Source organism: Rhinichthys klamathensis, unplaced genomic scaffold, assembly GCF_029890125.1.
Source record: "Rhinichthys klamathensis goyatoka isolate OS25496 unplaced genomic scaffold, OSU_Roscu_1.1 h1tg000478l_1, whole genome shotgun sequence".
Taxonomy (NCBI): Eukaryota; Metazoa; Chordata; class Actinopteri; order Cypriniformes; family Leuciscidae; genus Rhinichthys; species Rhinichthys klamathensis.
This window is the reverse complement of record NW_026606966.1, coordinates 277,907-300,785: the sequence shown is the minus strand read 5'-3', so window position 1 is coordinate 300,785 and position 22,879 is coordinate 277,907. Positions and strand designations below refer to the sequence as shown.

Sequence of the window (22,879 nt, the reverse complement as noted above, 5' to 3'; positions counted from 1 at the left end):
CGCCGGCGCATTTGTCAATTCAAAATGGTTAAATAAATTAAAGCTTTTCATCAGCTAGGATGCAGTGAGTAAATTGATAAACTGTAAAGTGAAAGTAAAAACTTATACATTGTTACCAAAAAAAACCTATTCTTATGAACTTTCCTTCCATCAATAGTTTCCACAAAAGCTGACTAAGCACAAACTGTTTTCAACATCGACAATCATAATAAAATCATTTATTGAGCAGCAAATCAGCATATTAGAATGATTTCTGAAAGATCATGTGATACTGAAGACTGGAGTAATGACTGATGAAAATTCAACTTTGCCGTCACAGGAATCAATTACATTTTAAAACATCTTAAAATAGAAAACAGTTATTTAAATTGTAATAATATTTCACAATGTTAATGTCATGTCTGGTGTCTGTTTTACTTCAGTTTGTTTTGGACTGGTCTCAGTTCAGTTTCCCGTGTTTTTCCTTTTTTTTCATGCGCTTCTGTTGCCATGGTTTTTTCAGATTTACCCTCATGTATCTCATCTGTGTCTTGTTAATTACCTTGTTTAGTCCCTAGTGTTTCTCGTACCCCTTTTCCAGGGACACGGTTTCAGTGAGGGTTCCTGGCCTATGTCCTTTTTGAACCATTCCGCGCATTTCGATTGAAGAAAATGTGGTTCCATACCTTAAAGATCGGTTCAACTCCGGCAATAAAAAATTCGACAAATTCGAAAAATGCTACCTATCAGGTTTTGCTAACAGCATAACACTCATGCGGTGTGACATAGTTTGAGGCTTTATTAAAGGATTAGTTCTAAATAAAAATTAAATATATATACTTTTAACCACGAATGCTCATCTTACACATCCACGACTTCACGCATTACGTAATCACGTTGGAAAGGTCAGGCGGTAACCTGACGTAGGCGGAAAATGTAGGTTAGGGCAAAAAACATTTTCTCCTCCAACTTCAAAACTCGTCCGACATCGTTGTTTTACCTTTTATTTTTATTTATTTTTTGTAAAGGGCGTTTGACTTTGCACGTTCGCTTTGTAAACACTAGGTCGGTACTTATGCCTACGTCAAGTGTGACCTTTCAACGTGATTACGTAATGTGTGGCGCATCACAGCAAGAGCAAGACGAGCATTCGTGGTTCAAAAGTATATAAATGTTTTTTTTGTTTTTTTTAAATGGCACATCGTTTCGCTAGATAAGACCCTTATTCCTCGGCTGGGATCGTGTAGAGCCCTTTGAAGCTGCATCGAAACTGATATTTTTGGTTGATAACTGTTGAAGTCCACTATATGGAGACAAATCCTGGAATGTTTTCCTCAAAAACCTTAATTTATTTTCGACTGAAATTATCTTATTATCAGAAAGACATGAATATGTTGGATGACGTGGGGGTGAGTACATTTTCAGGAAATTTTAATTCTGAAGTGAACTAATCCTTTAATTAATGTCCATGCCTACCCCAAACCATAAACCTACCCTTAAATGCACATTTAGTGTTAGTAGCACAATCCAATAGGTAGCATTATTCCTCAAGATCCCAGTTTGCTAGACTTACTCCTGGTAGGCCTACTGTAAACAGCAAAACAGAAGTGCCGCACTGCCTGCAAACACACCGGGACGTGCAATGTTTTTTTTTTTTTTTTGACTGTTATAGTCAGGTAAACAATACATAGCACAGTGTTACATCAAAGTTTGTTCATCAATTCTGTAGAAACATGTGGCAGGTTCGCGACAGGCTCCAGTTCGCCTGGCAGAGAACAGGCTCTGGCTCCAGAACGTGTACCATTCTGGTGGAAAAGGAGGATCTGTGTATTTATAGCCCTGTGTTTGGTTCAGTCATCATTAATAAGTGGTGGTTCTGTTCACCATGTTTTTGTTCCCTGTCATATATATATATATCATATATTTTGAGATTTGTTTTTATTAAAACTGCTTGCAAATAGAGCACTTTTATTTATGCATTTTTGCAACTGCATGCTGACAATTACTCAAATGATCAAATAAATGCAGCCTTGGAGAGCATAGCCAACTTCTTTCAAAAATTGTTTAAAAAAAAATCTTAAGCAATTTTTGGAACTTTGTATTGTAGCACTTGTCATATTACTGGAAGAAACTCGGATGTTGTCGCATTCTTCATTTGTAAGTCGCTTTGGATGAAAGCGTCTGGTAAATGTATAAATGTAAACATAGAAGGATGTCAGTTTCTCATGAGACTTTCCTTTCATAGACTTGTCCCAGAAACCCTAATGCCTAAAGGAAATATTTCTTCACACCCGGGCACCGATATGCTACAGTCAGCGTCTTTGAGGGAACTACATTGCACTGATGACAGCAATAATGACTAAAATTTGCCACCTGTTTACCAGGGAGGCTTGTATATCTGCAGAGTTCTTGGCATCCAAGCTCGGCATCAAGTCAACCCATCTGGCACAGCGGCTGCTGACTAGTCTCTCTGAAATCTTACCACTAGCTTTTTGATTCTCACATATGTTTCAGAATATAGGAAGGATTATGACGGGTCTATGTTTTCTGTTGAGAGTTAAAGGTGCTACGGGGCATGGCTGGTTTGGAGAGAGATGTGACTGCTCATTTTTTAGCAGATAAATGCATTTAAAATTTACAGACTTTTTGAAGCAAAAAAAAAAAGCTCTCTGAAATGAGAATGTCAATCCAACTGCAGCTGACTAGCAAGAAAATCATGTTTCATGGATGTGAAGTCTATGGACTAATAAAAAATTAGTTTTTATCCCTTCTGTTATCTCAGAGAAACATACAGTTGTTTCATTCTTGAATGAATCACCACTTTGAAGTAATCATTTGAGTAAATGATTTGAGTGAATGATTTAAACTTGCTCTTTAAGACAGTCACTTGTTTTTTTCATTAATGAATTATAGCTGTAAACGAACTGTTTTAGTGAATGATTCAAGGGCTCCCTCATATACAGCCGCTTGTTTTGTTCTTGAATAAATCTGTTGTGAACGAGTCATCTGAGTAAATAATTGAATGAGTCACTCATAAACACAATCGCTTGTTGAATCAATATACTGTATGTTGTGGACATATAGTTTGAGTGAATTCAATGAGTGGTTCAATGACTCACTCATAAAGAATCAAGTGGTTCCTTCTGGGATTAATCAATGTTGTGCATGAATCATTTGAGTGAATTATGCAATGGCTCACTCATAAAGACAGGCTAAAATTGGAACCGCATACTCAACTGCTTTTATCAATTATTTATATGGCAGAAATAGTAAGAGTAGTATGCAAGTATGTGATTTCAAGTTCAGCCATAGTTACTTCTTTCATTCATTAATAAATCAAAGCTGTGAACGAATCGGTGAGTAAGCGATTAATGAGTCATTTTTTTAGCCATTTACTCGTTTTGTTATAAAAAGTGAATCTTATTAGGCCTGAACAAATCTAAAAGTCAGAAAAAGAGCACTAGTGTACTATTCATATTATTAATTTTCAAATGCCTGTCGCTTGTCACTTCTTTTGTAACTTTTTAATGAATATAGATATTTTTGCTATTTAAGCATTAAATAAAGGTCTCTGAAATGTAAAATTAATTCAGTCATTTTGGAACAATGGACATTTCTGTACATAATTTAGACTCACTGAATATTTAGCGACTTTGCAGTGGCCTGAGAGATAGCAGAGAAACTGTATGTGAACTCATCCCCACCCCTCACATTACTAAAATAACCAGTAGAGGGTTAGTAAAACCCATCTATTATAGATCTGGCTTTAGATGCGAGACTTGCCGGTGCTTTCAAACGTTCCCTCATTTTCCACAGTGAGCAGTTGATGCCTCCTTTTTACCCAGCCAAGAACTCCATTAAAAGTGACTTTTATCGCATGTCTTTTGTGACAAAAAAAAGTGACTGCTATTGAGAGTGGTGAATTGCGGCTTTTGAAAATATCAATAAACATCTCGCGGGGTCAATACTGACAGGAGAATTAAATGACAAGCACCCAATTAGCTTTGTCTCTCTGTGCCGTATGTGCCGCATAATCACTATGTCATTATACCTCTAAAGAGTACATGACTGTTGCAGAAAAGCAATCAAACACCTGCCTCTATGATGTTTTAGAGTGTTAGACATAAAAAAAGATTACATTTGTGCCATCAATGTATGATCGTGAATCAAAAGTGCGTCAAGTGTTTCCTTTTCACAATATTATGCCAGATTACTTTCATACCACTGCCATACTGCAGTCTACATGAACCGTAAACAGCTTTCACACAAACTAAGGGAATCGATCTATCTCTGACGTCAAACACGCTTTAGTGTGAAATCGCCCTAAGCCCATTCTTCCATATATAAAAACCCTTCCATATATGAACAGAAACTACACCCCCCTGTGTTACCTGAGGTCCTCCACATTTGAGGCGGTCTTGTTGAGGATGTTCTTTTCTCGTCTTTGCTTCTTGATCTCTAGCTTCAGGAGTCTGATATCCTCCACTTTTTCGTTGTAATGAAGAACGCCCTTGTTCACGATGGACTGTTGAATTTTGATCTTTTCGTTCAGTAGTTTCAGCACATCGTTTCTCTTCACCAACTGTGTCCCCAGGAGGTCACGCTCACTTATCACCTTGATAATGAACACATAAACACATGTACAATGAAAACACGAATGATGATAAAAGGCAACATACTAAAAAGTAGTAGTAGTCATGTAATCAATACCAAAACCTTGTTAATCTGGCCAGTAAATAAACATTGATTAAACATAAAAAACGGTATTGTTACATTCCTTTTATTTTAGTATCAACTTGGTACTAAAGGTCTGGTACATTTTTACACCTATACACTCTTAAAAATAAAGGTTCCAAAGGTTTTTTTTTCAGTGATGCCATAGAAGAACCAAAACAACCACTTTTTTCTTAGTGTAAAGAACATTTTAATAACATTTGTTCACTGTTAAGTCCACTAGTCGACATGTTGGCACCCGCCATCTTGGAAGGGTTAACTTGTCGTCACTCAAGTAAGAATCAATGATGACATAACATTGCACAGCTTCTGGTTGTGAAACCTCCGTTATTTATATACCCGAAGAAATGGACCTTTTACAGGTGAGAATGTGGTAGTTTGGGTTTTTGTATTTATTAACTTAAAGCTGCAGTCCGTATTTTTTCCTCTTTATATCGCCATCTCTGTTTGAAATCTGCAATTGCAGTTATTCGCGGAATTATCAACTTTACGTGGGTTGTGAATGTTTTGAGGAGAATGTGCGGCTGTCAGTCACCACGCCGGTGTGAATACTGTCATTCGGAATCATAGATTCTACTTTTTGGAAGTATGACCAACATAAGAATTTTCACCGGGAAATGTCATCTGAACAAGTAAGTAACATCCACTTTTGTTCTGTCCAACTAAGGGCAAAAAAGCATTGCAGTAAATCGCGCTGATTAAATCTAACGATCGCTTATCATATCACGTCAAACCGTGCAAATTATACTTTGTTCTCAAATTGTACATTTTAACAACATCAGCATTGTGTGACTACATTTAATGCCCTTCCAATATTATCCTTGTTTTCGCGTGGGCCCGGTTGCAGTCTCTTTTTTTTCTGTAGCCACTCCGAAGTCTTTTGCATTTACAACGGGTGAATCTCCAGTTGTCACTGATGATTGTCGTTTGAATTCGTGAATTCGCCATCAAATTGATAAGTTTAATTATATCAAGTGCTGTGAGAAAAGGCTATAAATCTCCACCTCCAGCATCCTCACACGCAATATAGCCTACTAGCCGAGACTCCTTCTTTATGTGTACAGATGTGACGTAATGACGCAAAGACATGCTCGAATCTCCCACGGAAATCCACCAGTACCACTGGAATTAAAAACATTACAAGCTTACTGTTTTGAATCGAGCTAAGGCAAGCAGAGAGTTTTGAACACTGGCTGGTTATGTACTTGCTCAAAAATTTATTTTGGATAATTTTAACCCAAAAAAGTTACGGAATGCAGCTTTAATATTACAGGTTTTTAAACTTAGATAACCTGGTAACACTTAGATAACCTGGTAACAATTTACAACAAGGTTCATTAGTTAACATTAGTTATTTACTAACATGTCATGAACTAACAATGAGCAATACATTTGTTACTATATAAGTTAATCTTTGTTAGTTAAAGCTGCTGTCCGTAACTTTTTTAAGTTAAAAATAATCCAAAATAATTATATTAAAAAAAACATATTCTGCCAGTGGTCAAAACTATCTGCTTGCCATAGCTAGATTCAAAACGGTTAGCTTGTAATAATGATTTTAATTCCAGTGGTACTGGTGGGTTTCCGCGGGAAATTCGAGCATGTCTTTGCGTCATTACGTCACACCCGTACACATAAAGAAGGAGTTTCGGCTATAGCCGGCTATACTGCGCGTGACGAGATGTTTAGATGTATAGGCTTTTCTCGCAGCACTTTACATGATTAAACTTATGGCATCCAGAAAGATCCAAACAACAATCATCAGTGTCAACTGGAGATTCAGCAGTTATAAAACCCAAAAGACTTCGTACTTCGGATTTAAGGTGGCTAGAGAAAGAGAAAGAAACCGTCTCATGCGAACACAAGGATTAAACATCGGCGGGGCTTTTGAAAAGTGCGTGAACTCCGTGTTTTAAAGGGGTTCGAAACGGAAAAAGAGACGGCTTTTTTTCTGCTGAACAAGTAAGTTAAGACATTTCAATAGTTCAATCGTGTAACAGTACGTTTTCTTAATTCACACAGTTATGGAGTTTCCTTTGTTGTGCCTTTCTCGTTTTGCTATTATGGAGAATATGAATTCTGAACTACACAGGTAACTATAAAACACATTAAATTTAACATTAGTCACGCAATGCTGATGTCGTTAACATGAACAATTTGAGAACAAAGTAGGCTATAATTTGCACGGTTGCTGTAAATCGCGTTGATTAAATCTAACGAAGCTTATCATGTCGAATGCTTTTTCCCCCTTAGTTGGTCAGAACAAAAATGGATTTTACTTACTTGTTCAGAAGACATTTTCTTATGAAAATTATTATGTTGGTCAAACTTTCAAAAAGTGAATCTGTGATTCTGTATGACAGTATCCACACAGCGCGGTGACTGACAGCACCACTCGCCTCAAAACACTGTGTTCATCCGTGCTGTTTCATGCCGATTTACAACCCACGTAAAGATGATAATTCCGCGAATCACTGCAGTTACAGATTTCGAACAGAGAGATGGCGACAAAGAGGAAAAGCTACGGACTGCAGCTTTAATAAACATACAGCTGTTCATTGTTTGTTCACGTTAGCTCACAGTACATTAACTATAATGTTAACAAATACAATCTTTGATTTTAATAATGTATTAGTAAATGTTGAAATTAATATTAACTAAGATTAATAAAGGCTGTAGAAGTACTGTTCATTCTTAGTTCATGTTAACTAAGGTAGTTAACTAATGTTAACTAATGAACCTTATTGTAAAGTGTCACCAATGACCTTTTAATGTTGACTTAGCTAATGCCTTCGTCTTGTTGTATTGTGTTAGTATAGCAAAATCATCTGCTGAAGTCTATTGCAGATATACATAAATCATACATGCATCTAACTATGTTTGCAGACGCACAGTGAATTTCCTCTCCAGTTTTCACAGACCAACTTTGACCAGATGGCTTACGTACCGCGGCCCATAAAAACAGCCGCTAATGAGGCATCTTTGTGTGGTTCAAGGTTCTTCATAGAATCTTGGATGGCAATAAAGAACCTTCATTTTTAAGAGTGTACAAGATTCTGTGAGAAAACCATCAGAAGTACTTTCACCTCTGACTGAGGTAAGTTGAGAATGATATATTATAGAAATAAAAGGCAGGCCTGTGTTTGTGTTTTCTGCAAAGATTTGATGACTCAGCAGTGTTAGTCTTTTCAGGATAATAGCCAAAAACTTCATGCAACATTACAAATGTGGTGAAGGTTTGGGAAAATGTCTTATAAAGAAGTTTTAGGGTTGTTTGCTTGTAGATTATAACAATTATGGAAGGCCATGTGCAATAAATAAATGTAACATTCCCTCACCTAAATAATTTTTGCGTTACTGTACACACCATATATACTGAAAGGATATTATTAAAATGGCATATTTAATTTCTTTCTGAACTTTCACTGTATGGATACATGTCTGCATGCCAAATGCCGAAAAGCTATATGTGTATTGAATGGAATATGTTGGATGACATACAGTATTCAATTTTGTTTAGAGAGATCAGGGATGTACAGACGATAAAGATTTATGAATATGAGCGTGAATAGCGAGAGGAATGTGGAAGCTGGTGTCAGCAGAGGCAATTTGGACAGAATGCCCTTTGAATTGGCTAACCTTTACCAAAGAAACCTATGTCAGCAATGTACAGCAGCAGATGTTAACATTACATTCACTTTATGCTCTTTCTAGTGACCCCACTGACTCACCAAAAAAGACACTAGCAGCTTTTCCACAACAGATTTGCGCTAAATTTTTTGCGATATTTTCTAAATGTTGATTAAAAAAAAAATCGAAATGATATGGCCACGTATGAGGTGTTTCTGGGTGTTTCTCCTTCATATCTGCTTCAAGGTCTTGATAATGTGTGGCATTTCATTGTTGTTTAGAATCCAGTATTCCTGTAATTCCTTTGTCTTTTACGAGTTTAATAAAGAACTCTGTCTCGTTCTGTCCAAACTAGGGGTGGGCGCTATACTGGTATGAACGTGACTACCTTTATTATGTTGTACCATGATATGGATTTTGCGATACCGAGAATACCGTTAGATATTCATAAATTCAAATTTTGTAGTTATATTGTTTTCTTCAATTTGGTACTCTTTACAACGTTAAAATAACACTACTAATGACGATACAAAATCGAGGCTGAACTTAACCTTTTCCTCTTGTGTCCAACTCGCGTGATGCACAGGCATTAATAATCAAACCCTGAAAGCATGGTAACAGTCCAGTGTTTCCCACCACACACAGACTAATTCGTGGCGGTTCGCCACAGAATCAACACCGGCCGCCACATAATCGTTTCGTTATTATTATTTTATTTTTTTTAACGCTATTTAAAACACGCAGTGTATTCGTTCTCTGTCACTGTGACAGTGTGTCACTCCGTCTTGTCACACACGCGCCTCTCGCACACACACACACACACACACAGCGTCTGTCTATGAGGCGCCGGACGGGATAAAAGCGAAGCGAACTCCGCGATCGACAGCGAGAGAGACCGCGTGTGTCCGAGCATTAGTAAATTGATACATAGTAGGCTAATATATAATTACTATATAAGAGGAATGGAAGTTCGTTAAATGGACAACAATATATATAAAAACAACAATTAAATTCTCACCACTGAATTAGCAGGATGTAGCCTACTTCTCTCTTTTGGTCAGTAGGCCTATACAAAAACTTCTCGGTTAACATAATGTTGTCTTCAATTAGGCCTAAGTGTCAAACCTCTCTGAAATCACACTATTTCATATTTATTGATTATAACGTATTCAATAAACCAAACTCCAGTGTTACTCATCTTACGAATTATTAACGAAGGAATTATTTGACCCCCGCAAAATAAAAAGTGGAAAGAGATAACTAGTGAATTCAGGCCTACCTCATGTCGCACGTTTGCACTTTTTCAGAAAAACAATGGCACAATAAAAAAAGATTTTTCAGGTCTATGTCCAATTAAATCCCTCACCTTTTTCTAGTAATAGGGTTAAAATACATATTTTGCCTGTAATTTAACTAAAGTGTAGGCTACAAAAATGTGATTCCAAATTTTTTTTCTCATATCGCAATATAATATCGATATCGTCCGGACAGTGAAAAATATCGTGATATGAATTTTTGCTCATATCGCCCACCCCTAGTCCAAACATACCACACCTTTTTTAAAGAATGATCGACTGTTACATACGCCAGGTGACCTGTAAATGCGAAAAAGTTTTGCAAAATAATCCTTTTTCAAATCCTTTTTGCTATATATGGGAGTTTTTGCGAAATTGACATGTTTTCATTGGCCGTATTTTCAATTCACAATTTCAATTTGCGCAATTTGAAGGGTAATGGAAACGCGGCTACTAAAAGTAATAGCATATTTACATATTTACTATTTACTTACACATTAAGTATATGAGCGCATATACATATTAATCATTATTTAAAAATAAATAATTATATAAATAAACAAATGTATACGTAAATAAATAAACACATTTTCACGGTAAACAATATTTAGTACAAATATTAAATTAGTTAAATCCTAAATAACATTAAGTTTGCATGGGGTACTTCGCATTTATCTGAAAGCCTCAACTAATCTTGTCATGAAAAGCAAATTTAAAAAAAAATCTACTGACTTTGATACAGCAAACATAAGGTCAAAGTTTTTCAAAAATATTATCAATATTTTAAAACATCATTCTGCTTCACTGCTTTTTTTTTAATAATAATAATAATAATAATAATAATAATTAAAGATTGTGCGAAAATACTTTTTTTTTATATTTTTAAAAGAATTTCAGCTTTTTAATGAGACACCACCTAGAGATTTTAAATGTTAAGCCTCTAAAGAATACAAAAATACATTTTAAAACAATGAAAATATGTTCATCATAAGATGAATGGCTATCTGTCTATCTGTATGAACAAAAAAAAAAAGTTCATCACATCAGTGCTTACTATTTGAATTATTTGTCTGGTCAGCTGGTTAAGCAGGTTCGACTGCGGACTTACTGAGATCAGAAGCTCTAAATGTTTCAGAATGCCAAGACCAATTTAGACATCCAGTGAGTCAATTTCCTCTCGATTTTTTAAAGAGAGGTTGGCCGTGGCCCCACTGGACTTTCTCAGAAGTGAGACTCCAGATCTAATGACTTTTGAGTGAACCTAGATTACTGTCTCTTTCATCCTTAGCTTAAACTTTCTATTGAAGGAGGAACACAAGGACACGCAGACACAAGGACTCACAAGGAAAAACCTTCCACCTGTCTGTACCTGATCGAGCTCCTTTGTCTGCCGGATCCTCTCAACGTCAGCCTTTGCTATGATCTTCAGCAGCTCGAGTTTCTCTGCCTCCAGTTTCTCAATGAACTGTTCCGTCTCTTGAGCCTGTTGCTTCATCTTCTGTAGATCAGCCTGTAGGAAACAACATTTTTACACACAAGTTTTTTAAACTTTATTTCGACAATTATGTTGAAATTTATTTTAGCCAACAAAAACATTTCAGTTGACTACAATGTGCAAAATGTCTTCAAAGATTCTAATCTTTATTAGAATCGGTTAATTAAAAGTATGCATGCATGTCAGTCTCATATTGATTATTGCTGACAAAATCTATAGTATAAATCTTTTTGGAATTAAAAACTTCGGTAACTATAAATAGTCTCAGATGTTGGCTGAATGTCTGATGCATATGGCACACAAAATTGCAAACGATTCAGAAGTATATAATTATATATAACTTTGTAACTGCATGTCAACTACCAGTCATTAGAATATTAGTAGACTGTCAGCTTAATATCTGCTAACATTTGATTTTTGATGGTCTCCGACTCCAACATACATTCTACTGACTATAAATAACTTTTCCAGTACATGTCAACTTATTCTCCTAACACTAACACTAACCTAAGTCTATTGCACTAACAATCTAATGAGCACAAGTTGACATGTAGTTGTAAAGTTACTTACATAGTTAGTAGAATGTTTAAAATGGACAATCGAAATAAAGAGTAACCCAATTTTCCCCAGTAACTTCATTGACATATTTAACACTGCCATTAGCATTCTTTCCTTAAAATTCAAGATTCAAATCCCCTTTACTGACATGATAAACAGGTTTACATTGACACAGCATTTGTAAACATTACACACACACGCACAATTGATGCTTTTTGTAGAGGTTTGCATAGGGAGGATCGAATATGTCCCTGATTTATGTGAAGCGCATGAGGTTCAAAAGTGCAATTGTGTTTCCATCTCATTTTGTGTGCAGTAGGAGCACAGTGTGTCCTCCTGCAGCGAGGCCTGTCTGTGTCTGGCTTCTTTTGTGTCTGTAAACATTCAGGAGTTTAAGTTCAGGGTTGGTCTCGGTAGTCAGGTATTCCAACCTGATCTCACGACCAATTCGTCCGAATTTGACGAGTGATTAAAAGATGGCTAATTCGTAACAATTCGTACGACCTCACTCGTCCGAATTAGTACGATTTTTGCTAAAACGTACATATTTGACGAGTTGCCCAATTCGTATGAATTCGTACGAATGACCTACCCCTGACCCCGCCCCTAAACCTACCCATCACGTGGGTTTAGACAAATCGTACAAATTCGTACGAATGAGGTCGTACGAATTCGTACGAATTAGCCATCTTTTAATCACTCGTCAAATTCGGACGAATTGGTCGTGAGATAGCGTTGGGTATTCTGACTACAGTTCGTGGTGTATTCTATTACAATTTTCTTCATTTTGTTGTAATTTTTGCCTAAAGTACAAAAGAAAACATAAATAAAAGACTCTAATTACTCTACTTATAAATGCCTCTGTTTTTATTATGTGCAATTCATCAGTGCATGTTTGTTTTTATAGCCATTCATCAAAATCTAATCATTTTCTCTGCCTCTTAAAAAGCTTTTGTTTTTTGCTGATGTAACCAAGGCAGAACAGGCAGGGGAAATAACTTTAACCAGTAATATTAAAGCCTTCACTTGTTCACTTTTTCTAAATGCTCACATTTTTCCTGCCTGCATTTTTTTTGTCTCATTTAGTAAGTTCTTTTTTGTGTGTAGACCCCACATCAAGAGAGAGCAATATGCTCTATTACAGATTCAATTAATTTAGTCTGATTCTGATTGGGATGTCAGATTTGATATTCCTTTTGTTGGCAAACAAGGCTCTTTGTGCCCTATCCCTCACGTCATTCGACGTATGATGTTGCAACCAAGTTCAATGTAGTTTTGTGCATGGTAGACAAGATAACAGCATATTAGATATCAATACAGTGAAATTTAAAGCTTTGATACCACTTGATACCACAGCAAAAACTATTTTTGAACATAATCTTGTATACCTTTCAAAGTAAAAAATAATCTTTCGCTTTTACGGCCTTAAGTTTGCACTTTGAGTTTTTTGGTTATCATCTATGTTTTATGGGGTGGTTTTATATTACTACTATTCCTGCGATCTCCTGCGTGTATCTAGTTGGACACGCAGACTTTAAAATAAAATACATCTCTCAAAGTAATTATTCAAGTAATAAAATGAATCAATGAGTAGTCAAAAAACGACTTAAATTATTAGCATATTATTGGCACAGTGTGACTCTTGGCTTTAATACATTAACATACATTCAACACACTCTGACTTTGAGAAGCAGGAGGCCTGTAATGCCTTTAAATTAGCATTACATTTGTTTCATTTAGACTTGAGCTTGTTTAAAATGGCTTATTAAAATGAACAATATAATACAGCCAAACCATTAGCCAAATTTTTTATTTGTTGTTGGATTAATATTAATGACATAGTAATAGATGCTGACAGATCTATTAGGCAGACCCCCCCTCCTCAACCCCCCCCCCCTAGAAGTCAGGATGTATGTCTGTCAGAAGTTGTGCAAGTTGCCCATGGTGGGAGACTGTAGTAGTAGTTCAAAATCCATCTCTGTTTCTCACCCTTTGACACTTATTTGGTCGCCTGCAGGAAATGCAGTGGGGTAAACATTTAGGTCTGCCAAGAAGGTAGAAAACAGACCAAAAAAGTAGATGGGAAAGATAAAAAAGAGACAGAGGGTAGATAGGCGTGAGTGCTTTACACTTCATTTGATACCAGTCTTAACCTTTATCCCCTGAGAGAGAGGAAGAGAAAGCAAGAAAGGCAGAGTCAGGCTGTAGGGGCAGTAGGCTGGTTGTCTTAAAGACCAAAGATCCTGTTCAACATCCAGCTCAGGTTCACTACAAGAGCACACACACTACTAATGTACCAAACGCTACAATAGGCTCGTGATGGTATGTACAGTAAGTGCTGAATGTTGTTTTCATAATTACATTTTGAATTTTATTCTTGATATAGGCGTAAAATGAACATTAAAACTGTAACTTTTTCCATGCCTTCCCCATTTCTATTTGTTACTTTAATCCCTGTAGTTACAGATTTGAATGTTTTACACTTGTCCCAGAAATACATTTCTATCTAAAAATATTAAAATCCATTATAAAAAAAAAAAAAAAGTATTGTCACTTATTTTAAAAAAATCTAAACAAATAAGTAATCATTCAAAAAATATATATTTACTGTGTGAAAATAATTTCTATCAATTAAAAAATTTCCACGTCATTTCCACCACCATTTTTTTTTTTTTTTTTTTCTAAAGTTAGAATACTCGGTCATCAAGGAGCCTGGGATGAAATATGAGACATATGATGCGTGAAAATAAAAAGAAGTAAAAAAGCTGTAAAATCAAGCTGTAATTTTGTAAAAAGTGTGGAAATGTCTTTCAATTGTGTGCTTTTAGAATACATAAAATGCTAGTTATTAATTAGACATAGCATAATAAGGTCGCCGTGATTTTGCCAGGTAAGACATGTTCCTGGATCAACATATTTTGTTGATTCTGGAACACTTCCCTCCCCGAAAATGTTGTCCTAACCCTATTACTACCCCTAAACCTAACTCTACACATATCATATCCCTAAAATCAGAGGGAAATGATAAGTAAATAACACAGATATAGAAACACCTAACCAAAGCAAGCGGTGCAGAGAGCCGTTGAAACTGAGTGGAAGCCACACCGGTCTTGAGTCCCACGGAGGAGCTCCGGAAGGTTAAAAGGAGGAGTGACGTCAATGAAAGACGAGAGAGGACCAGGTCCGGGACATTTATGTTGTTGTTTTGTTTTCGTTTATGTGGCAGTCGTAAGTGAGGGGCTGCTGCTTTTTGTTTTGTTGCTTAATGTTTCTTTTATTATTAAAGTTATATTCAACGTTTGCCGGTTCCCGCCTCCTTCCTCCCTGAGCCTTTAAATTTGTTAATTTAAATCTGATTGGTTAATTGGAATGTTGTTCCAGGATCAACAAAGATGTTCTATTCCAAAAATATTCTAAATGTTATTTCCATCACCATCATATACTTAAAAGAATCCTATTAAAACTATAATACACCATTGGAAACTTTCATGAAAAATGACAGACTTCAGCTGTGAGCCATGTACACTGAACAAAATTATAAATCCAACACTTTTGTTTTTGCCCCCATTTTTCATGAGCTGAACTCAAAGACCTAAGAATCTATGTACTATGTACACAAAAGTACACAAAAGTACACTTTTCTATGTACACAAAAGGCCTATTTCTCTCAAATATTGTTCACAAATCTGTCTAAATCTGTGTTAGTGAGCACTTCTCCTTTGCCGAGATAATCCATCCACCTCACAGGTGTGGAACATCAAGATGCTGATTAGACGGCATGATTATTGCACAGGTGTGCCTTAGGCTGGCCACAATAAAAGGCCACTCTAAAATGTGCAGTTTTATCGCACAGCACAATGCCACAGATGTCGCAAGTTTTGAGGGAGCTTGCAATTGGCATGCTGACTGCAGGAATGTCCACCGAGCTGCTGCCCGTGAATTGAATGTTCATTTCTCTACCATAAGCCGTCTCCAAAGGCGTTTCAAAAAATTTGGCAGTACATCCAACCGGCCTCACAACCGCAGACCACGTGTAACCACACCAGCCCAGAACCTCCACATCCAGCATCTTCACCTTCAAGACCGTCTGAGACCAGCCACCCGGACAGCTGCTGCAACAATCGGTTTGCATAACCAAAGGATTTATGCACAAACTGTCAGAAACCATCTCAGGGAAGCTAATCGGTTTTCACTGTACAGCCTAACCTAAAATTTCACAGATTTTAGGGATATGATATATGTATGGTGTCGTGTGGGTGAGCGGTTTGCTGATGTCAACGTTGTGGATCGAGTGGCCCATGGTGGCGGTGGAGTTATGGTATGGGCAGGTGTATGTAATGGACAACGAACACAGGTGCATTTTATTGATGGCATTTTGAATGCACAGAGATACCGTGACGAGATCCTGAGGCCCATTGTTGTGTCATTCATCCACGACCATCACCTCATGTTCCAGCATGATAATGCACGGCCCCATGTTGCAAGGATCTGTACAAAATTCCTGGAAGCTGAAAACATCCCAGTTCTTGCATGGCCAGCATACTCACCGGACATGTCACCCATTGAGCATGTTTGGGATGCTCTGGATCGGCGTAGACGACAGCGTGTTCCAGGTCCTGCCAATATCCAGCAACTTCGCACAGCCATTGTAGAGGAGTGGACCAACATTCCACAGGCCACAATCAACAACCTGATCAACTCTATGCGAAGGAGATGTGTTGCACTTGGTTTGGCAAATGGTGGTCACACCAGATACTGACTGGTTTTCGGTACTGGTTTGTATGTTCACTGTTGAAAATTGTTAGGAGACAAATTAAATAAAAGTTTTAAGAGACTTCAGGGGGCGTTTTCTTATTCTGGAGCCTCGATGAAGTTTTCTGACGGCATAGAAATTGGACAACAGTGTCCATACAAGATGACCTTTGACTTTGGTCAAAAATCTGTCACACTGAACCGGGACCAAGTGCGAGAGGTCCTTTTAAAGGTCGTTCGCCACAGCTCCCATTTACCGCGGAATGCCGATGAAATTTCAAAAAGCGGAGGACATCATTTAAAACCCGGCTGCATTCTTATACATCATCACTTCCTTTTTACGATATTAAATTCTGAAACTTTCTCCCCTCCTCTCTCGGTTCAGTGCTAAACATTTGCAGACAGTGTCTGGAGCATGTAATAAGATTTCTCCGAGATCGATGACGCCTCTCGGCATGCATAACAACCAGCTGGACGGGGCTTGTGCTGAGAGAAACCTCTCCCCTCATTACCCCCTGCCGTAGCCTCTCGTGATGAGAAAGTGCAGCCCATTCATTAACATGCTAATCAATTCTTATGAAGTGGCCTAATTGTTTTTTCATGGGGTGAGGGTTAGCCAGTAGACAGACTCCGCGCTGGCCGGCTTCAAAGAACACAGGAGCTTCTTTCTTGGTACGTTTGTCAAGGCTTGAGGTAATAAACAACAACAGGAAGAGCTGAAAGGTCAATGTCTTGGCACAATGGACTTTGTGTGTGGAGACAAGAGACCAGCAGGACAAAAGGGCATTGCTTCCTATGAAGCCGTCTGTAAGGCAACCCATCTTATAAACACTTGAAAATGCCCTTTAAAGGGATAGTTCACCAAAAAATTTAAATCATCGTCATCATTACTCACCCCCCTGTCGTTCCAAAACCTGTATGACTTTCTTTCTTCTTCAGAACACAAAAGAGAAATGTAGCACAGAAGAAAAAAAGTTATACAGGTTTGTAAAGACATATGGAAGAGTAATGATGACCAAATATTAGGCTAATTGTTGGGTGAACTATCCCTCTAAATGGTATTTCCAAGTGTTTATAAGATGGTAATTTTTGGGTGTACTATCATGTTAAAATTACACTGAAAAAAAATGTTTTACATTTATTTGTAAAACATACTCCAATAATCTTTCTTCAAAAAAAATATTTTTACAGTGTATGGAATATTTGGTCTATATATCAAATTAATTCGCTTTTGTCCATTTTACACTTAATTTCAGTCTTTAAAATTCAGTCATTTTAGTTCCTGGTAATGAAAAATAACTCAAATGTTTATCATATTAACAGCTTGAAGCTTTAACCAAATTTGCAAGCTTTTCAACAAACAAGAATTCAACAAACACTAATTTTCTTCATTGTCTGCACAATATATGTTTTAAATATGTTTATGTTGTGGATATAGCTTAATAATCTCATATATAAGCAGGTCAGTTAACCGGTATTCGGTTAAAACAGGGAAATCGTTCTCTAAACATTGTGAGCACTTTGTTTATATCCTGCAATGTTACTTTTTTTTTTTTTTTTACATTTTTATCAACAGTGATTTCAGTGATTTTTGTTGCTCAACAGTTTCAAAGTCATTTGATGTTGCGAGCGTTTGGGATAAAATACGCACATTGATTACTCTGATTTCAGAATGATTTCAAAGCAGTTACTTCAGAGCTCAGCTCAGGGGGGAGAAAGAAATTATGAAGTAATAGTAAACCCATATATTTTTCATTCTGTTTACAGATTAAAGCTTTACATGAATATGAGATAAATGTTTTTTTTTTTAAATCATTAAAGGTACACTATATAACTTTTGGCCCTCCTGCGGTTAAAGGGATAGTTCACTTTGAAACTAATTTTTGGTATGTTTTAGCTTACCTCTTGTAACCACAGCCACGTCCAAGTGATCTGAGGGCGCGGGCGCTTCAGTCTGTGCGTTACAAGAGCTAAAAACGATATAAACACTGTTTGTTTTCTCACACAAACTGCTCGTTTTGTGTCTTAGGCCAGTGGTTCCCAAAGTAGGGGTCCCGACCCCCCGGGGGGGCGTGAGACAGCGAGGGGGGGGGTCGCGAGATGATTTCCAAGGGACCGTTTGGTATTTATGGAAAGGTCCACCGGAGGAAAATAGGGGAGGGTGTATTTTTATTCTTTGTTGAGGGGAGGGTCATTCAACTTTTTGTATCCATGAAAACAGCAAAATTTCAAATATTTTTTCCATGTAGCTCTCTCGGTCTCGGTTCCCCATCGCTATCAGATGGGTCTCCCAACAAAAATCCAGTTTAGCGCTGTCTGACAGTGCGCGCGCGCGCTTCAGTGCGCGCTCAGAAAAAGTACATCATGTACAGAACGCCAATGAAATGTTTACCTGGCATAGCTTTAAAGCACGATTAAATAATTAACTTTTGTGATTACGAATAAGTGCAGTGTCCTGTGAGTGTAACTCTACCGCTGCATTAACATGTGATATGAATGTACGTTGAGTGTTTGAGTGTATTGGGACTGAAGCGCCAGAACTGCAGCTGATATAATGTGCGCTGTAGCACGATACTTCCATATTTTAGTTTCCATTCTTATTGTGTTTTCACAACAATGTTAGTGAGTAAATACTGAAATTGCCACCATAACAGTGGAGTGTGATGTGACGTAGGGCTATCACATTTTTAAATTACTATTAGTATTATTTGAAGTTAAAATAATCGGAAATACGCAGACCGACACCAAAAAACTATTTGAGGATAAATTATTTAAAATTGGGCAATTCCAGCGTTATGGACGTGACATTTGCAGTCAAAACTTGAAATATAAATGATCAGAAAATGTATTTAATACTGAAACAGGCTATCCATACCCCCAAAGGAGTCAAGACATTAGAAAAATATCAGTCTACACATGCGTTTTATATTTAATATGAGCGAAATACACATGTGACGTGACACAAAAAATCTTTAACTTTTATGTGGCAAAATATTTTTTAATAATTCTACGAATTACACTGAATTACACAAAACAAAAGTACGCTAATAACTGGATGAAGAAGGGTCGGCCTCCACAGAACATAAAATATTCTTTATTTTATTTTATTTTTCGTGTTCGCATTTATGAGGAAAAAAACAATACGGACGTGACAGTTCTCCGTTTCGGACATGACCGCTCTGAAAGCGACTTTAAAACTTCCACAGAGACTTCAGAAAGCACAAAGCCTTTCTTTAAAGTAAATTTCGTTTTTTATTAATTGTATCTAAATTTTAATTAATGTTTCATCAACCAATTACCTGGATTAATGAATAAGAAGTAAATATAGTAGAAAATAGATCATCATGACACGGAGTCGCCGGCGCGTGAACTGGACTCTTTCTCATGAACCGAAACTCAGCGTAGGCTATAATGTAGCTACTTGCCTCACAGAATTGAGAAATATATAGAAAGCTTGATGTCAACTTTTAAACAGAACATTTAAAAACGAAAAACAGACTGCTCTCTGCTTATGTAATCCGTATGAAATCTGCATTTCTCTCTGGCGCGTTACTGTGAAGATGGCGAGTCAGCATCGTCAAATTCATCTTGAAGCCGACACACTGACACAGAAAAACCTTGTTTATTAATAAACAATTAATATCTCTCCCTGCTATACTATTTGACATATTCATAATCATTACTTTTGCCGGTTCTTTTGTGGCAGCCTTTAGATACTTTATTGGGAGCGCCACCCTTGTTACATGAACGCGTCACCACTGCATCAGCACCGAAAACATGATTTTTCTTCTTTTTTTTTTAATCTAAAATAAAAAATCATGATACGAACCGAGTTGTAGGTTTGGTCCATCGTTACAGCCTTAGTAAAACGAGAAAGTAGGAGTTTAGTCGTTTGTCATTTTGTAAAAAAAAACAAAACAATGGCTATCTGAGCATCTTTGCCAAGCGCAAACCAGCAATCAATAAATTATCGGGGAGGGTCATGCCTTTTTCACAATCATTTTGGAGGGTCATGGAAAAATGTATTACTGGCGAAGGGAGGGTCAAGTATTTTGACTACAGATCTCAAAACTCCTCCGGTGGCCCCTTAAATAAAAAACGAACAGTCCCTAAATAAAAAATAATAATAGGCTAATAAAAAAAAAAAAAAAAAAAAATATATATATATATATATATATATATATATATATATATATATATATATATATATATATATATATATATATATATATAACGATTAGAAATAGCATATTGTATCCATAATTGTAACAAAATACAAAAAAATAGTTGTTAAATAAAAAAAAAAAATAATAAAAACATACAAATAAAAAAAAAGCCGTTGGTCCTGAGCCTGAGGTGATGACGAGAGATTAACGACAATTAGCGGTCACTTTACTACAGCACCAAGATAAACAGTCTTTCTGACACGTAGCGCAAGGTATTTTTTAGGTTTAAGTATAGGATAATATTGTTTTCGAAATGAAACGTTGGTTAATATCGACCAAAGACAACAAAGGAAGGCCAGCAGAGGTGCCAGCGGAGGAGAGTGGAGAAGTAGGCCTACCACCGTCGGAAATGCCATCGACCTCAGATACGGAAAGAGGCCGGCGTGTGCATAAAGAGCACATCCATCAGCAGTCGGATCAGCCTTCCTCCAAGTGTCGAAAGTATCGAGACGAATTTATCCAGTATGGATTCACATGCGTCATCATCAACGAAGTACAACATCCCCAGTGTGTAGTGTGCACTGAGGTGCTAGCACATGAAAGCCTAAAGCCTGTAAAAATGCTACGACACTTGAAAACCAAGCACCCCTCTCTTGCTGCTAAACCAGTAGATTTTTTCCGACGAAAGGAGCGAGAGTTGCAAGGCCAAAAGAAAGTTCTAACTAAACAAACAACAATCCCTGCCAAAGCTCAACAGGCATCATATGAGGTGGCATATTTAATTGCACTGGCAAAAAAGCCACACACGATCGGTGAAACCCTTATCAAACCCGCTGCTATAGCAGTAAGTCGGGCTATGCATGGGGATAAACTGGCCCGTGAGCTAGAAGCAGTGCCTCTGTCTAACGGGACTATTGCCCGGCGCATCTCCGACATGGCCCAGGACATAAAGTGTCAGCTGGTGGACAGAGTGAAGAAAGGGAAATATGCTTTACAATTAGATGAATCCACAGATGTATCAAACTCTCCCCAGCTGCTTGTATTCGTCAGATACAGTTTTGACGGAAAACTTAACGAGGACATTCTGTTTTGCACCGCGCTTGAGGGAACGTGCACAGGCGAGGACATTTTCACAAAAGTTGACAACAAACTAAAAGAAGAGGGACTGTGGTGAGTGCATCGGTGTGTGTACAGATGGTGCTGGAGCGATGCTGGGGAAAAAGAAAGGTCTTAAAGCAAGAGTCTTGCAAGTGGCGCCTCACATAAATTTCACGCATTGCATTATACACAGAGAAGCTCTTGCGAGCAAAACACTTGACCCAGAACTTAAACGTGTTCTTGAAACCGCGATAAAAATTGTCAACTACATAAAAGCGCGTCCACTCAATATCAGGCTGTTTGCCACTCTCTGTCACGAACTGGGATCGGAGCATGAGTGCTTGCTGTTCCACACAGAAGTCAGGTGGCTTTCGCGAGGGAATGTGCTCAGCCGCCTGTTTGAGATGCGGGACGAAGTGCGCTTATTTCTGATGGAGCATGCGTCCCAGCTCGCTGACCACCTCACTGATCCTGACTGGTTAACAAGGCTAGCGTATCTGTCTTGCATATTTGAAAAACTGAATGGCCTTAATATGTCATTGCAAGGTGAAAACACAAGCATCATGTCACTGAATGATAAAATCTACGCATTCACGAGAAAACTTGAGCGCTGGACTGAGCGAGTTGAAATGGGTAGGATTGACATGTTTTCTGAGCTGGACGAATTCATTGAGGAAAATGAACTGAGTGTTAACATAGTGATGAAGTCTATCACTACTCACCTTCAATCCCTACTGGAACACTTCAACAAGTATTTCCCAAAGGAAACAGCTCCAGAACAATATGACTGGGTAAGATCACCGTTCACTGTAACAAGGGCTAATCATCTGACATCCAACCTGGAGGACGCATTGGTTGAACTGTCAAGCGACCGAACCTTAAAGACAGCGTTTAATTCCAAGACGCTGGCTGAGTTCTGGATTTCTGTCGAGAAGGAATACCCACAGCTATCCAAGGCCGCTATGGATGTACTGATGCCTTTTGGCACTACCTACTTGTGCGAAAAGACTTTCTCGGCACTCACGTACATTAAAAATAAACACAGATCGCGACTGAATGTGGAGGACGAACTCCGAGTGGCGGTCTCCAAAATTAAACCAAGAATGGACTTGCTGTGCTCCAAGCATTGTGCCCATCCATCTCATTAGGAGATGGTAGGCTAATATTTAAAT

At 37.6% G+C, this 22,879-nt stretch overlaps 1 protein-coding gene across 1 annotated transcript in view; it reads right to left on the bottom strand.

Annotated features, from left to right (window-relative positions):
- Positions 1–22,879, bottom strand: part of cfap58 (cilia and flagella associated protein 58) — a 133,299-nt gene that overhangs the window by 64,074 nt on the left and 46,346 nt on the right. The window contains exons 12-13 of the mRNA XM_056237130.1: positions 11,008–11,148; positions 4,371–4,594 (exon numbers count right to left, since the gene is read on the bottom strand). Of these exons, the coding sequence (XP_056093105.1) occupies positions 4,371–4,594; positions 11,008–11,148 (365 nt within the window). The remainder of the gene's footprint in view (positions 1–4,370; positions 4,595–11,007; positions 11,149–22,879) is intronic.